The sequence below is a fragment of the Trichechus manatus genome, unplaced genomic scaffold, assembly GCF_000243295.1.
Source record: "Trichechus manatus latirostris isolate Lorelei unplaced genomic scaffold, TriManLat1.0 scaffold00163, whole genome shotgun sequence".
NCBI classification, from domain to species: Eukaryota; Metazoa; Chordata; class Mammalia; order Sirenia; family Trichechidae; genus Trichechus; species Trichechus manatus.
Window position 1 is genome coordinate 664,013 of NW_004444099.1, and position 15,686 is coordinate 679,698.

The following is a 15,686-nucleotide window of genomic DNA, read 5'->3' on the forward strand; positions in this document are numbered from 1 at the left end:
GTGCTCGCCTGCTAACCGAAAGGCTGGGGGTTTCAGTCCACCCAGAGGTGCCTTGGAAGAAAAGCCTGGTGATCTACTTCTGAAAAATCAGCCACTGAAAGCCCTGTGGAGAACAGTTCTACTCTGACACACATGGTGTCACCACGAGTCAGAGTCGACGGCAGCTGATTTGGGTTTTTGGGTGCTAGCATGCTAGAGAGGCTCTCCTGCCGGCCTGGAAGCAGTGAGCTGCTGTAATGTGACCCGCCTACGAGAAGGGCCACGTGGCAGGGTACTGCGGGTGGCCTCTAGGAGCTGAGGAACTGAAGCCTGCTGTGTAAGCTTGCAAGAGGACCCCGGAACCCCTGTGACCCCAGAAGAGACTGCAGCCAGCTGACACTGTGACTGCAGCCTGGTGGGTACCTGGGCAGAAAAGCCAGCTGAGACACACCTGGGCTCCTGACCCACAGAAGCTGTGATACGCGCATATGGTTTTAGGCTGCTAATTTGTGGGGATTTTTTGTGTAGCATACAGAATGAATACAGATCCAGAGGGCAGCATGGAGGCCCAGGTGGGGAGGGGGTTACACCAAGGAAGTTCCCACACCGCATCAAGAAGCACTTCCTTCGTCTCTGAGCTGCCCTCCAATGCGGTGGAAGTGGAGGAGGCTGTGAGCCCCCTGCCTATCGCAGCTGAGTGGGGCAGCCACGGTCAGAGTGGCTGTGGGGGATGCCTGCGTCAGGAGGGAGGGAGCTGGGTTGACCTCTGAGCTTCCAAGATTCTACCCCTTTGAACTAGGTTGGCCCTGAAGTCAGAGGTCACCCTGCTGTGAGCTGAGAAATCTGGGCTCCCTGTTGACACTCACATGCCCCTCAAGGCAGGAGCTGCTCATCTGGAGAAGCCCCCACGGCCAGCAGGCAGGCAGGCAGGCAGGCAGGGGTTTGTGCAGCCTCATGACAGCAGTGCCAAGCACCCCCACCAGGCTGGGGGCCACAGCAAGGAGCCTCCGATCACATGCCCTCGCCTGCAGCTGCCTGCCCACAATCTCGACACCCGGCCCTCTCGCCTTACTGTAAATCCCGGAAGCCCACTGGGGCCAGGCAATCCTGTCGCTCCGGGTCTCCCTTGGTCACCTGGTTCTCCTTTCTCCCCAGTTGGGCCGTCTAGACCCTACAGATCGACAAAGACTTCTGTTAGTGAAGCACGAGGTGGTCATGCAAGTGTCCGTGACCAGCTATGGCATGCATGTGTGACTCCCTTCCTCCAGGGTGGGTGCTAGGAGGGCACTCATTTCACAGATGGGAACAACCGAAGCCCACAGAAGGCTCCTGAGTCAAGTCACTGGCCTAGGTGGACTGGGCTGAGGCCCCTTTGTCTGCATGCAGCTTCTTCTAGGCACAGGGCTTCTGCATGCTTTCCAAAGGGGGCCAGCTTTACATCCATGACTTCATTTCCTTCCCAACATCCCAGTGAGGCATCCAGGGAAGGCATTATTGCCCCATTTAGAGACTCGGAAACAGAGGCTCTGCAAGGCTCCGAGGCTTGCGCAAGGTCACAGATAGGTGATGACAGAATACGACCCAGGACTGAGTCAGGACACTGGCCTTCATACGGTAAGTGGCTTAGGGGTAGCCCTGGGTGAATCCTCCACTCTCAGTTCCTGCTCCAGATTTCCAGGCAGCAGCTGGCACCATGCAGAGCTGGCATGGGGGGATGGCGCATGCATGGAAATGTGGAGATAAGGGGTCTGGCCGCCAGCCCCACCCACTCACCGGGGAGCCTGCTTGTCCAGTCTCCCCTTTCTCCCCCTTTTCTCCTCGGCTCCCTGTGCGTCCATCTTCTCCCTTCATTCCTGAAGGCCCATCCCTTCCCGGGGGTCCTTGTGGGCCAGGGGGGCCCATGTCTCCTGGTTTGCCTCGAGGTCCCTTTGGAAAATAGCAGTTATATTAATTAATGCATTGATGGAAAAAAGAGGAGGCAGAGAACATGGAAGAATGGGGTGTCCCAAGGGCAGTCAGACTTGGCTCTTTCGGGCGTGGCTGTGCCCAGACAAAGACAGCCAGGGGTCCTTGGTCAACAGCCCTGCCCATCCCAGCAGGGGTCTGCCTGGCTTCCTGGGGAGCCTGCAGTATGGGGCGCAGCTGGGCCTTTGCAATGTGGGTCCCTCTCCCCTCTTTGCTTGTCCACACAGACTCCTGCCTGTGTTTGTTTCAAAACCTTCCTGCTCCTCCCCAACCTCCGCAGGCCTTGGATCATTTTCAGAGGTTTGCCAGGGGGTTTCTTACCTTTTCCCCATCGTGTCCTGGAGGGCCTGGCAGTCCAATCTCCCCCTATAGCCAGAACAATAAAGGTCAATGTCAGAGCCAGGAATAAAAATATTAATAACTGACGTTGACACGGCACTTCCTGCCAGCCGGGCATTCTTCTCAGCACTTGTTCATAGCATGGGCCCGTTTAATTCTCACTGCAGTCCTGGGAGGTGTGTGCTTTTACTGTCTCTGTCTTACAGAGGAGGACCCCAAAGCACAGCGGTAAATAACCTGTCCCAGTCCACAGTTAGTAAATAGTGAGGTCAGGATTCCAGTCCTTGTCCATTTTTAACTACAACCTCTCACTGCCTGGGCAGCTGCCACAGAGAGCCCTGGACACTCGCTCCATGCTCCATCGGGAAACTGGGAGTGTGCTTGCCTCCCTGTCTCCCCACAAACCCAGTCCTTGCTGTCCTGGCCACCCCTAAATCTTCATGTCAACCAAAGTGCCTTCTTTAGGCCAGGGGCAGAGATCAAGAAGGCATGGCCTCTGCCTTCAATGCTGGGAAAACAACCAGCCCTATCACAAGGCAAAATGATATAAGTGCTAATGAGAGGAACACAGAGGGAAGGGTGGTGAATTCTGCCTGATATATCAGGGAAGGCTTCAAGGAGGAGGTGGCCTTTGAGTTGGGCTTGAAAGACAAGAAAGGCTTTGAAAAGTAGGGAAGAGGGGAAGGGACTTGCAGGGGAGGGAGACCCATGAGCACAGGATAGACGGGCAAAAATGCACGACATTTTGAGAAAAAACACAGGGGTCTGGGGGTGGGGGATATAAAATGGATATAAAAGGGAGGCAAAAGTGGGGGAGGGGGGGACATGGGAGCGGCTCAACGCCACATTCCCTGGGGTCTGGTTGAGGCAGGGGCAAGTCTAGACTCAGGCTCCACCACATCAGAGGGGTCTGTGAATTACAGGAGCCCAAGAAAGACATGAGGGATGACAAGACTGAGGGCTGGGAGGAGGGACAGTGACTGATGTGGGAGGGCAGGGACACTGGTGCCTGGGAGCTTTGGGAAGAATTACAGACGAGAACTCCGTGGTGGGAAGAGTACAGGACAGGTCGGCCTGGTCACAGAGCTCAGGGGTGCTGGTGCCTCCTCAGGGTCTTCACACACCCCTCCCCCCAGGAAGACAAGTCTTACCTTCTGGCCTGGAATCCCTGGAGCTCCGGGTGGGCCGATTTGCCCAGGAAGCCCAGGGGGACCCTAGGAAAGAAAAGAAAGCCACATGGGAGAGCTTTCTGACCGAGCATGGGGTGGCCTGTCCCCAGAGGGATAAATGTGGAGACTGGCTCATAGAAAACAGAGGTTTTCAAACTTTTTTTTTTGGCAAAGAAAATAACATGGGGAATACTCAAATGTAAAACAGACAAGCATGGAGTTTGTTTGGGTTAAAGTGGGGTGCGAGGGTCCTAGAGCCCAATAGCCTCTCCCTCCCCTTCCCTCTAGGGCACCCCTGGGGGGTGTCCTTGGGCTCCAAGAACACAAATCTGTCCTTCTCTGACGACTTTAAAATGTCTTCAGAAAACAACTCATATGTCCATTAACAGGTGAATATATGACACATCCATACAACAGAACACTACTCAGCAATTTAAAAAGAATCAAGTACTGGGGTGTGCAGTGACATATGATGAGCATTTGATTCTGAGCTTGTCATCCCCAAGTGTGTTCTGTGGCACAGAGCCACTAAAAATACTAAGTGAAATGAAATTCCAGTAGTTTGGCAACCTTTCGCTCTCCCTCCCCTCTCCACCTTATAAATTAAACCCTGGTGGTTGGTGTCGTAATTACAAATATTTAGCGGGAGCCGACTGCTGGTAGGCACGTGTGCAAAACCTGAACCTAATGTCCACTGGTTGGTCAAGTGCAGATGATAAAATCGATTTCTAGGGAAAGGGGAAATGTGGAGGGTCACTACAGATGTTGAAGGGTTATGGATCTTATTAGCTGAAGGTTAAGAAAAAAGAAAAACATAAAACTTCCTCCTTGGTATCCCTATTTCCTTCACCCAGTTATAAATAAAACCAGTCAAGTCAACTCCGACTCATGGCGACCCCATGTGTGTTGGAGTAGAACTGTGCTCCATAGGGTTTTCAATGGCTCATTTTCCAGAAATATATAGCTGGGTCTTTCCTCCAAGGAGCCTCTGGGTGGACCTGAACCTCCAACCTTTCAGTTAGCAGTCTGCACTGCCCAGGCACACCTACAGTTGTAAATAGGACCCAGCATTTCTACTGTCATTTGAATGCACAGATGTATCGGTAAAGCCCCATAGCAGAAGGCAGCCATGGCCCACGGCCTGGGCAGCTCCAGTGACCCCCCCATAAGTTCTGACTTTCAGCCCTGACTCAGAAGCCCTCTGTCTGCTTGCTGAACGTGAGAACTCAAGTCCTTGCTTCTAGGCTCCCCACCCCGTAGCCCCAGCCCAGTACCTGAGGAAAGCGAGGAATGAGGAAGACTTACCATTAAGGCCAGTGTTCGGATCTCCTAAAAAACCAACACCATGTGTCAGCTGAAGAGCAAATCAAGAGCCATCTGGAAGGTCATCTCTGCCCAGTCAAGTGTACTTTGGGCCTGTGCCCTCCAAGGAGCACAGGTAAAAGGTGGGCAGTGCACCCTCCCAGGTGGGCCTCCACAGCTCCCAGCCCCACGTCACCCCCACCCACCTTTCACTTCCAGTGTAATCACTGGACAGAGAACACTCACCAGCTTACAAGCTAATCGCTGCTCTGCAGGCTGTTCTAGAACGGGCTCTGATATGTACTAAAATGGACTGCCAATATTTCCTTCACTTTATGGAAGGACAGAAGGAAGCCAGTTCTCCTTCCTAATTGCCTACTGGGGACCCTCCCTGGTTCTTTCCTTTTCTCCCAGAGCTTAGATTTCAAGGTTCTGATGTACCTCTGAACTTTGAATAAAGGCAGTATAACAAAATATGGATCACTCAAAAAATAAATTAGAGGGGAGCCCGTTGGCTTTAAAAATGAGTAACACACACAGAGATTTCTTTGAAGCAGCAATTCTCAACCTAGATGATTTTTTGCCCCCCAGAAAACATTTGGCAATGTTCGGAGACTTTTTTTTTTTTGGTGGAGAGGCAGTGCTACTAGCATCTAGCTGACAGTGACCAGGGATGCCGCTGAACATCCTACAATGCACAGGACTAAAAAGGATTATCCAGCCCCACATGTCAATAGTGCTGAGGGCGAGAAGCCCTGCTTTAAAGGACTGTTAGCTTATGAACTTAAAATATGATTACATGAACAAAAGGATGTATTTCAGGAAGACAGATTCCACCATGTGCATGTACTGAACAGGGCCCCAGAACCCTGGTGGGCCAGCACCCCTGCAGGGGGCCAGGGTGCTCCCACTGTGGATCCCAGGTCCAGAGCCAGGTAACTGGCCAGAGAGACAGGCCACCTGGATCCCAAAGGATGAGGGCATTTGCCTGAGGCTGCACAGTGGGAGACCAGAAGAGAGAAAGCAAGGGAGCATCTCTCTCCTGGGAGCTCTGCCAAGTGGCCTGGCCTCAGGGACATGAATCAGGCCTGTCTTCAAGAGCACCCTCATCGCGCCCTTGGTCCAGAGCCCTGAGGTCCAGGAGGACTTCCAGATCTCTAGTCTCTGGGCTAGACCCACTCACCTGGAGAGCTTCGTTGATGTTTCCATTGTAATCCACCATCTCGCCTTTCCCTGGTTCTCCCTTGGAGCCCTACATGACAAATGAGGTCTTAACATGGGCCCTGGGCCAAGAGGGGCCTGGGGGCAGCTGCTGCCTGTGCTCTATCAAAGGAAGACTCTTATCACCACTGGCTGCATCTGGCTGCACAGGTGGCTTCAGAGAGCCAGAGCAGAACCTATGAGGGGATCCTAAACACTCTCAGAGATGCCTCGGGATTCCAGAACAAATAGGGAAGACTCCTTTTGAGAAATCTGACTAGACAGACCTCAAGAAGACTGAGTCTAATCATGGCTGCAATGTCAGAACCCCTACCTGGGTCCAGAATGCTCTTCCTTTCCCTCCCCCTTGAGGCCCCAGGGCCAAGTCACTTCCCACTGTGACTCCTGGGAGGTGAGATGTCACACTGTGGCTCCAGGTGAGAGGCACATACCTTGGGGCCAGCTGGTCCCTGTTCTCCAGCTGCTCCAGGCTCCCCCTGTTGCACAACAAAATTGGAGTGAAATGGAGACAGAGCTGGGTCATGCACTGATGTCCCCAGATGGGCCATGGAGGGGCCTGGAGCTCATGTGCACTCAGGCTGAGAGGACACAGACTGTGCTGTCCATGAAAGGGCAGCATGGCTCGGCCCTTTCAGGAAGCACCCCCTGAACACCTGTCCACACTCCTCTCTCCCTCTGAGCTCCTCTGGGCAAGTTGGCTCCCTCCCACTTAGCACTGGAGGGCATCCTGTCTCGTGCTCTGCTACTGACTCTACTTGTGATTGTCTGGCCACCTTTCCCCAGTCCCCTAAGTCAGCAACATCCTTGGAAGCAGGAACCAATCCTTTGCTTCTCGTTTCTTTCCATCCTGCTCATGTGGCACAGACTCAGCAAATTTGTGCCAATTGCCTAGGTGATCCATAATTGCCACGGACACCTCATGCCGCTCTTTTGGGGTCTCCTCTGCTTGTGAAAGACTCAAACTGCAGGGTACTAGGGACACAGGGGCATATGACTGTGGGTGGGGTGGTGGGATGTGCTGCTATTAAAAGCATGACAGAACTATCCAGAAGGAATGAAACAGTAGTGCAAATTATGAAAAACAAACCACAGTTCCAACTGCTCTGGGATCATGCTAACGTAGAAGACAATTTTTTTTTTTTTTTAAAACAAGAAAGAAAATTAAAATAAGGGAAAAATGAGCTCTTTGGGACAACTCAACTCTCGATGACCCACTGCCACGTCCAGGTAAGCTGTCCCTGTGCCTCCCCCGACACAGCATTTTGCCATCTGGTACCTACAAGGGCTCTGCCTGGGCCCTTCACAGGGGAGGAGCTGGAGAATGGCGAGAGCCCAGCTTTGACACGTGGCTTGGGACGCTAACTGAAGCAGGGCTTTGTGTCACCCCCCATCTCAGATGTTCTATCCCTGGGCCAGCCTTTGCATGACTACTGTCCCAGGGGAAGGCTCTCCAAAGCCAAAGCCAGCCAGGAAAGATGGCGGCCAGGAGTGGAGGGGCTGGTGGGAGTCGCACACGTGTCTGGATCAGCTTTGTGCCTGACGTCCAGCCACAGGGGTGGCCTGGACTGTTTCTCTCTCTCATCAGGAACTTGAACCCCCAAGCTAACCCTCATCTGAAGCTCCTGGATCTGGGGGCCTGTATACCTTGTCACCTTGCCGTCCTGGGGGACCACCCTGCCCATCAACACCAGCTTCTCCCTGGGGAAGAGGAGAGGAACAGGGTTAGGGCATGCATTCAGGGCAGCCTGGGCAGCTGCTTAATGGGGCAAAACACAGTCTTGCTGCTAATATCCTGGGTACTCAGTGTCTTTGGGCCATTGTCTCTTTCCTTGCTGGCTTCTACTAACTCACACCATTCCACCTATTGGACTCCTATACCCTTGGCCCAAAAGATCATAGAAGGAGAGGTATCCAGGACACTGGGTCACTGAGAATGACCTGAGGTTGAAGGTCACAGGCAAATGTCACCCTTGAATGTTGATCCCTAGGGAAGACTCACCTTTGGCCCTGGGGGCCCAGGGATCCCTGGGGGGCCGGGCTCCCCTCGGCCTCCTCCAATGGCATTGCCAGCATCGCCTTTCTCTCCCTGGGGGTGGAAAGTGGAGTTACCATTGTTAGGTTAGCTTTGTTTTGGACGAGGTGGTTGATCCCTCGCCTTCCACTCATCTGTCTTTTCTCCCTCACAGTTAAAGGGCAGCATGTCACCCCTCAGCCTATGCTGAGCTCCGCAGGGACATTAAGTGGTCTGTGGGCTCAAGGATGGCTGGGGACCAGAGGCCTTCAGAGCCCTGGCTGGTCTGGCAGTGGGATTTGAGGAGGGAATAGAGCTCATTACAGAAGGGGAATAGGTTTAGAGCCAACAAAGCGACCCATCAGGGCCTGGGTCCAGAGCAGTGTTTCCCAAAGTGTGTTCCATGGAATACTCCTTTGGTAGGTTGGGAATATTCCATCTGTGTAAAAAGGGTTTGGTGGCCAAACAACGTTGGTAAGCACTGGGTTAAGCAAAGCTTTGCAGGCTCCTTCTGTGCAGGACTACTGCTCAGAGTCTTTACCAGCCTAAGGAGCACTGTGACTTTCTAAGAGGGGCCTATCTTAGCGACAGTGCCCCTCAGATATATACAGCAGATCCCCAGGTCTTTTCTCCCACAGAGCCACTGGTGGGTTTGAACCACACTGAGCATTTAACCACTGAGCACCAGGGCTCATTCTCTCTCTCTCTCTCTCTCCAAACACACACACTCACACACACACATGCACACACATATTAAGAGAGAGAGAGAGTCTGTCTCCCTGGGTGGTACAAATGGTAAATGTGCTTGGCTGCTAACTGAAAGGTTAGAGGTTCAGGTCCACCCAGAGGTAACTTGGAAGAAAGGCCTGGTAATCTACTTCCAAAAAATCAGCTATTTTTTGAAACCCCTGTGGAACACAGTTCTACTTTGACACACATGGGATAGCCATGAGTTGGAAGTGATTGGGTGGCAACTGGTCATATATGTATGCTTTTAATGAAATTGAAATGTATTATGGAGCTAGGATACCGTGGAACATGTTTTCAGAGCTGGAGCAAGGAAATCTGACCAGGTGATAGCTACTGCGTTATTTCAATTGGACAATCTGGGGCCAGTCAGGGTCTCCCCTGTGATACCCACCCCCCCACTGCAGACAGAACCTGGCTGTGTCCAGCAGCCTTTCTCCTGGTCTAGGGGAGCAACACAGCCAATGCTGGGGCCTGTGAGTGCGCAGGGTTGGAACGGGGTATGGGTGGGGATGGACACAGGCCTTACACAGAACCCACCATCCAGAGCGCGTCATTACCCACCTTCTGTCCCAGGAGGCCCGGTAGCCCAAGGGAGCCTGCAGCCCCCTTCTCACCCTGCGGGGCAAAAGCAGACGGTGCAAGTGTTAGGAACCGCTTCTCCAGGACGTGCGCGAAGGAAGGCACCAGCCCTGCCAGCTCTGGGCCATGGTTGGCCTCTGTCCTGCTTCCCTGCCCCCTCCCTTGGCCATTCTTGGAAGGGCTCTGTATCTTGCTGGACCCCTATCCTTCCCTGGGCCACCAGCTGGGCCACTTCTGAGCCCCCCAGCGTGGAGACAGCTGGCACCATCATCTTCCCATGTGTTCGGTCAGCCCTTATCACTCACACCAGGTGAGGAGCACACAGATCGTAACAGAGGCCAACAGCATTTAGTCTCCTCTGGGGGCCTCCTGGGGAGAGGTGAGCGGCTTAGAACGCCAGTAGATGGGGAAGCTCTTCCCTTGAGCCATTACACTCTTTTCTACTTTCTTACTGTCTAGCCACAGAGCCCCCCGCCCCATCTCTCCTGGCCACCTCCTCCCTGTCATGAGGAAAGAAAAAAGCCACCTAACAGAACTTGCCCTTTAGGGGAATACCTTGAGAAGTTTGCTTTCCTGACCAGCTTATTTTATCACCAAAGAACTCTAGTCTTCCTTCCCATGACATGAATCACAGAGTCCCTCAGAGATACTGAAGCCCCACTCTCACTGTACAGATGCAGCAACTGAGGTCCCAAGAGGTGAAGTGACTTATAGAAAATCCCTCGCTGAGTTAGTGGCAAAACCAGGTCTAGAACCCAGGTCTCTTGATGCTCATTCTTCTATGTCACAAAGACTTAATTTTCTATTCTCAGATTGTCCACTACTAGGTTAGCCTCCAAACACCCCACCAGGGGGCGTTAGTATCAGGTCATTCATTCTCCATGGCCCTGAGGAATGGTGGGCTCTCCTATAGAATAACAGGAACTGAGGGTACTGGGGTCATTATTTGGTCAGATGTTTCAATAGACTTCCTAGGTGGAGCCACAAAAGATGCCACACCTAAGCTGCGGGTGCCGCCTCCTTTCCACCTGCCCTTGGGTAGAAGCTGAATAGCAGAGTAGCCTGAGGCTGGCAAAGGGTTAGGGAGGAGGGCCAGGAGGCCGAGGAGATGGGAGGTGGAAGGGAAGGAGTCCTGAGGAGGCCGTGCAGGCCCTGCCTTCTGTGCGCTGCTCCTGGGGAAGTGTCTTCACCTGGGCATCCCTGGAAACAGGCCAGGTCTAAAGGGAAGGGTCCCACCCAACAGAGGTCCTGGGGAAGCAGAGCCCGAGGGCAGGAGGTCGTTCCTGCTCCTGAGCTTTCCTCCCAGGTAACCCATGGCTTTCAAGGAGGGAGGGTGTGCTCTAGAGTGAATTTCTGAATCTTTGCCAGGCCACCCTATTGACAGTCCCCACTTCCCAGGGCTACATGCACCCACAGCACACTGCAGGCAACACACCAGCCATGGGATTGGCAGGACAGGGAGTCAGGGACCAGCAGAGGCCAGAATGAGGGAGGTACACACCCAAGTACACAATATCCTACCCTCTGCCTCCTCTCTCCCAGCAAACCTGGGGGCCCCGGCTTCCCTGCTGCTCCTGGGTCTCCCTTTGAGGTAAGAAGAGAAAGTCACCAATAAGAGGATAGAGGTTGGTGTGGTGAGGGGTGGGATGGGCAGTGATAGTAGACCAGCCCTTCCAAAGTGGGTTCTGTAGAATACTTGTCCTATCATTAGATGCTCCTCTTAAAAAAAGGATGTCCTGTTCAAAAAGGTTTTGGAAATGCTACACAAGGCATTTCTTTTTTTAGAGCTTTCCAATGCACACTGGAGCCCTGGTGGCATAGTGGTTAAGAGCTTGGCTGCTAACCTAGAGGTCGGCAGTTTGAATCCACCAGCTGCTCCGCGGAAACCCTATGGGGCAGTTCTATTCTGTCCTATAGGAATCGACTCGATGGCAATGGGTTTGGTATTTGGTTTAATGCACATTATCATATTAAAGGCTCTGAGAAGGCGTGCTCTAAAGAAACCTGTGTAATATGTTTGACGCAGTATTTCTCAAGTTTATTTGACCATGGAAATTTTTTCTCATGCTACATCTCTTATTTTCTAGATGAGAGAGAAAGAGACCCCTGCAGGTGCAGAATACAATAGTAACTGCTTGTTGCAAACCAGCTGAGGTGGCGTGGGACTGAGATTTCCAGGCCAGGATCCAGGCAAGGGGGGTGGCATTCGCAGTGTGTTCCTGACAAGCAGACCTCTCCCTGGCGGACCCCTCTTTGCTCACTCACGTCTCCAGCCAGAGGCCAGCCTCAGGGGGACCAAGAGCAAAATAGTAGTAGCCTTTCCCACCTCCACCCACACTCTTTGCTCCATGCGGCCCAGAACAGTTCCCATGCAAGAGTACCTTGACTCCTGGGATCCCTGGCTCACCCTGTGTGTAGTAAAAAAAAAAAAAAAAAGAAAGAAAAAGAATCAGGTAAAGAAGAAAAAGAATAAGCAGAATGGGTATAGGAATATATGCATACGGGCAGGTACAGTATATACATATGTGAGAACAAACAGAAGTATTTATATATGTGTAAATACAGATGTGTGTGGGCAGGCACATATGTTCATTGAAGACATGGCTACAGATACTCTTCAGATATAACCAAACACCTTCTAAGATTGGTTTTCTAGTTTTGAAAACTCAGGACCATAGTCTCATGGGACAACTCAGTCAATCGGCATAATACAGTTCACAAAGTTCATGTTCTGTATTCTAGTGAAGTGAGTAGCGTCTGGGGTCCTAAAAGCTTGTGAGCAGCCATCTAAGATACAACTATTGGTGTCTACTACTCAGGAGCAAAAGGTTAGAAGGGAACCAAAATCTCAGAGAAGAAACAAGTCTACAAGGCTGATAGCCTACACGAGCCACAACCTCAACTACCCTGAGACCAGAAGAACTAGATGGTGCCCGGCTACCACAGCTGACTGATCCAACTGAGGTCACAACAGATGATCCTGAATAGAATGGGAGAAAGATGTAGAATAAAACTCAAATTCTTAGAAAAGGCCAGATTAACTGGACCACTTGAGACTACGGCCCTGAGACACTCTTTAAACCTTGAACCAAAACTATCCCAAGATCACCTTTTAGCAGAAAAACAGAGTGCCACACAAAACGAAGGATATTACCCATTAGACTGGTGCTCTACTAAAAAACATCTATATCCAAAAGGCCAACATTTAATCCAAAGCAAAGACGAGAACATAAGGAGGCAGGGAAACTAGAGTACTGGAAATGGAACAACCAGAACTCAATTAAAGAGAACGCTGGCACATTATGAAAACTTAACTGTCATTGATCAATTGGTGTGGCAACTGTCAAATGGGAACCTCACTTGCTGTGTAAACTTTCACCAAAAACATAATAAAATAATATTTTAAAAAAAGAATAAGTAGAAGAAAGAGAAGAAGACGAAGGGGAGGAAGAGGAGAAGACGAGGAGGAAGAAGAAGGGGGAGAGACAGAGGATGAGCGAAGGCAAAGGCATTCTGGGAAAGTGAAGCAACAGCCTCTGGCCAAAGAAGACCTCCTGGGCTGCTGACCCTCAGAGGGTTTCATATTTATCACGGGCATTTGCCTTCCAGATGGCCCCTAGTCTAACAGGAAGATTTACACCAGGCTGGTGGAACAGAATGCCAATATCGCTTATCTTTCTTTCCTAATAACAGACTCTCTTCCTGGACCATGAGACCAGGCTGATACAACTCCGCTTCTCTCCAAGCTCCTCGTACAGCACTTGGCAGACAGTCCAGGCGAATTTACTGAATGAATCAAAGTGAATGGCTGAGTGAGTGATGAATCCCCGGCTGCTGCCTTTGCTGGGCAGAGAGCCCGATTCTTCCCTTAGGGGAGGGGCGTGTGGGTGTGAGAGTGTGTGCAGCACCCCAGGAGGCGGGAGAGGATGGGTGGGCATTTGGCTTGGACACAGTGCCCTCCTGTAAGTGGACCTGTGTCCCCGCTCATCCACCAGGCAACCAAATGGGCAGTTAGGGAGGAGTTCGGGAAAAGCATGCCTGCTCTCCTCTTTGAAGCTTTGAAAGCATGTAGTCCTTGAGTTCTTGAGTGTGGAGGAAAGGCTGGTGAACTCTTCAGTTGAGGTTTGGTAAGCTTTGCAAGGCTTAAACATCTACTCGTGTTCAAGGCTGTGCATCCAGCATCAAAGTTGCTTTAAGAACAGTGTTTCTACAGCCTGTCTGTCCCCTCATTTGTTCAGTAGCCACCCTGCTGAGGCACTTGCAGGCCCAGCTCTGTCCTCTCTGCTCTCTCCCTCCCAGGCTGCCCCTGAGATGTTGAATTACAACAGTCAACTGACCTTCATCCCAGCCACAGCGATCCCAGGAGCCCCCTGGCAGAGAGAAAAAAAGGCATGAAGGTTTTCTGCAGTCAGAGAAAGCATGGAGGAAATGCCAGCCTGACTGTGGAAGACTCCCCACTTCTGCCTGCCCCCTAAACCCACACGGGGGAGTGGAGGGGCTGAGCTGCCCACAGTGCAGAGGGGGCTCTGACAGCGAGGCTTTGCAGCACATCACGCTGGCTTCTCTGGGCTTCCCGCCCACCTGCTTGGCTCCCAATTGGGGGCCAGGGTTGGAGGGTCCATGGGGGAGATCGAGGGAGGTGTCCTTGGGGTAGAATAGGGGGATTTCTTTGGAATGGGAAAGAATGAGGAGATGGGAAGGGGAGGGGGAGTAGAAGGGAGAGCTGTGCAGGAGGGTTGGATTAGCAGACAATACAAAATAAAGGGTCTGGTTTTTTACCAAATATGATAAACCCCCGAGTGTTCCAGTGGGACTAACCTCTCCACCACTGCCCTCGTGGACTGGGGAGTGGCTGGGGTGAACCCCATTTTCATATCAGCCCAAGACCTTCTACTGTGAGGTAGTCATGCTGCCCAAAGTCCCACTCAGCAAATCCCAAGTGGAAATGAACTTGGGGTGTCTCTACTCCCCACATTGGGGCCCTGGTGGCACAGGGGTTAAGTGTTGGGCTGCTAATCAAAAGGTTGGCAGTTGGAATCCACCAGCCGCTCCTTGGAAACCCTATGGGGAAGGTGTACTCTGTGCTATAGGATCGCTACGAGTTGGAATCGACTTGACAGCAACGGGTCGACTCCCCACACAGGTCTCAGTACTGAAGCCAGAGCTGAGGTCACCTGAGCAGGGGTTTCACGACCCAGAGAGGCCCAGGAGGAGAGCCGGCCACATCAGGAGGGCGTGATGGGTGATGGCTCAGGGGCCACGCTGCAGGGGAAGGCCCCCATGGAGGAGACATGCACCCTCTTCCCAGCAGGATGTGAGAAGCAAGAGGGCCATGAGCTGGGCCTCCAGGGGTGTCCTGAGCTTGGGAGAGAGTGATGGGTTGTGGGGAGGGGCTTCAAGGGGCTGCTCCACGATGGGAGGGCGGGTACCTTTGCTCCTTGTTTGCCCGGCATCCCTGGCATGCCCCGCTCTCCCTGGAGGAAGAAAAAAGAAAAACAATGAGAAGGGGAACAGATTCAGTGTCCCAAGGCCTGTGAGCCCTTGAAGTGTGACCTGCCAGGAGGTTAGCAAGAATAGCTTCTCTGGAAGCTCGGGAGGGCCGTCCACAGCTCAAGATGAGCTTTAGGGGACCTGCCTGCTCCCTGGAGGGTAGCGCCATCCCCTAGCAGCCATGGTGGGCAGCTTCCCTCAGCAAGGTGAACATGCAGAGGCCCAAGTCACAGGCTCACCAGGCAGGAAAAGCCTCAGCAAGCACCTGGTGTGGCCAGGGTCCAGCGAGGTGAGGGATGTCTGTCAATGGGCCACTTGGCCCAATACCTACTGAACACCCTTCTCCTGTCCCTGCCTACTACTTCCTGCCCCATTTTTCCTCAGTAGGTTTGCTGGGATGGTACCTGTTGGATGAGTCAGACAGGGGTTTCTTGCTGTCCTGTTCATCTAGGGCTCCTTTTCCTCCCAGGTGTCCCAGGAATAACTCTTCCCAAGGGCCGGAGGGGCAGCCTGTGCTCTGGGTGGGTAGAGGGCCCGAACCTGCCTGCTTCTCAGCATTGCATCCCTGACCTGCCTGTCCTGAGGCTCTGGGGGACTGTCTCCTCTTGGGATGGCACAGGGTCTGCTCAACCATCTTGCATTGTCTGATCTGCACTTTCAACCTCAATTCCCCCATGAAAATGTCAACTTATGGGAGGGGATGAGATCAGCCAGTGACAAATGGGGGACTGAGAGCAGGTGAGTGGAGATACAACCTGTCTGAGCAGAGGGAGAGCTCAGGGGAAGAGAGGAGGCAGCTCTGTCCCCACTGGTATAACCTACACAAAGCCTTCAGCCAGGGTGCTGCCCAGCCATAGGGGTGGCTGTCTGCCTACAGCCCT

General features: G+C 52.6%; 1 protein-coding gene across 1 annotated transcript in view; it reads right to left on the reverse strand.

The window, feature by feature from the left end:
- Positions 1–15,686, reverse strand: part of COL13A1 (collagen type XIII alpha 1 chain) — a 176,510-nt gene that overhangs the window by 34,844 nt on the left and 125,980 nt on the right. Inside the window, exons 17-30 of the mRNA XM_012558384.1 lie at positions 14,745–14,789; positions 13,653–13,685; positions 11,697–11,723; positions 9,298–9,351; positions 7,975–8,061; positions 7,620–7,673; positions 6,407–6,451; positions 5,938–6,006; positions 4,758–4,781; positions 3,435–3,497; positions 2,266–2,310; positions 1,753–1,905; positions 1,114–1,150; positions 431–438 (exon numbers count right to left, since the gene is read on the reverse strand). Coding sequence (XP_012413838.1) covers positions 431–438; positions 1,114–1,150; positions 1,753–1,905; positions 2,266–2,310; positions 3,435–3,497; positions 4,758–4,781; positions 5,938–6,006; positions 6,407–6,451; positions 7,620–7,673; positions 7,975–8,061; positions 9,298–9,351; positions 11,697–11,723; positions 13,653–13,685; positions 14,745–14,789 — 744 coding nt within the window. The remainder of the gene's footprint in view (positions 1–430; positions 439–1,113; positions 1,151–1,752; positions 1,906–2,265; positions 2,311–3,434; positions 3,498–4,757; positions 4,782–5,937; positions 6,007–6,406; positions 6,452–7,619; positions 7,674–7,974; positions 8,062–9,297; positions 9,352–11,696; positions 11,724–13,652; positions 13,686–14,744; positions 14,790–15,686) is intronic.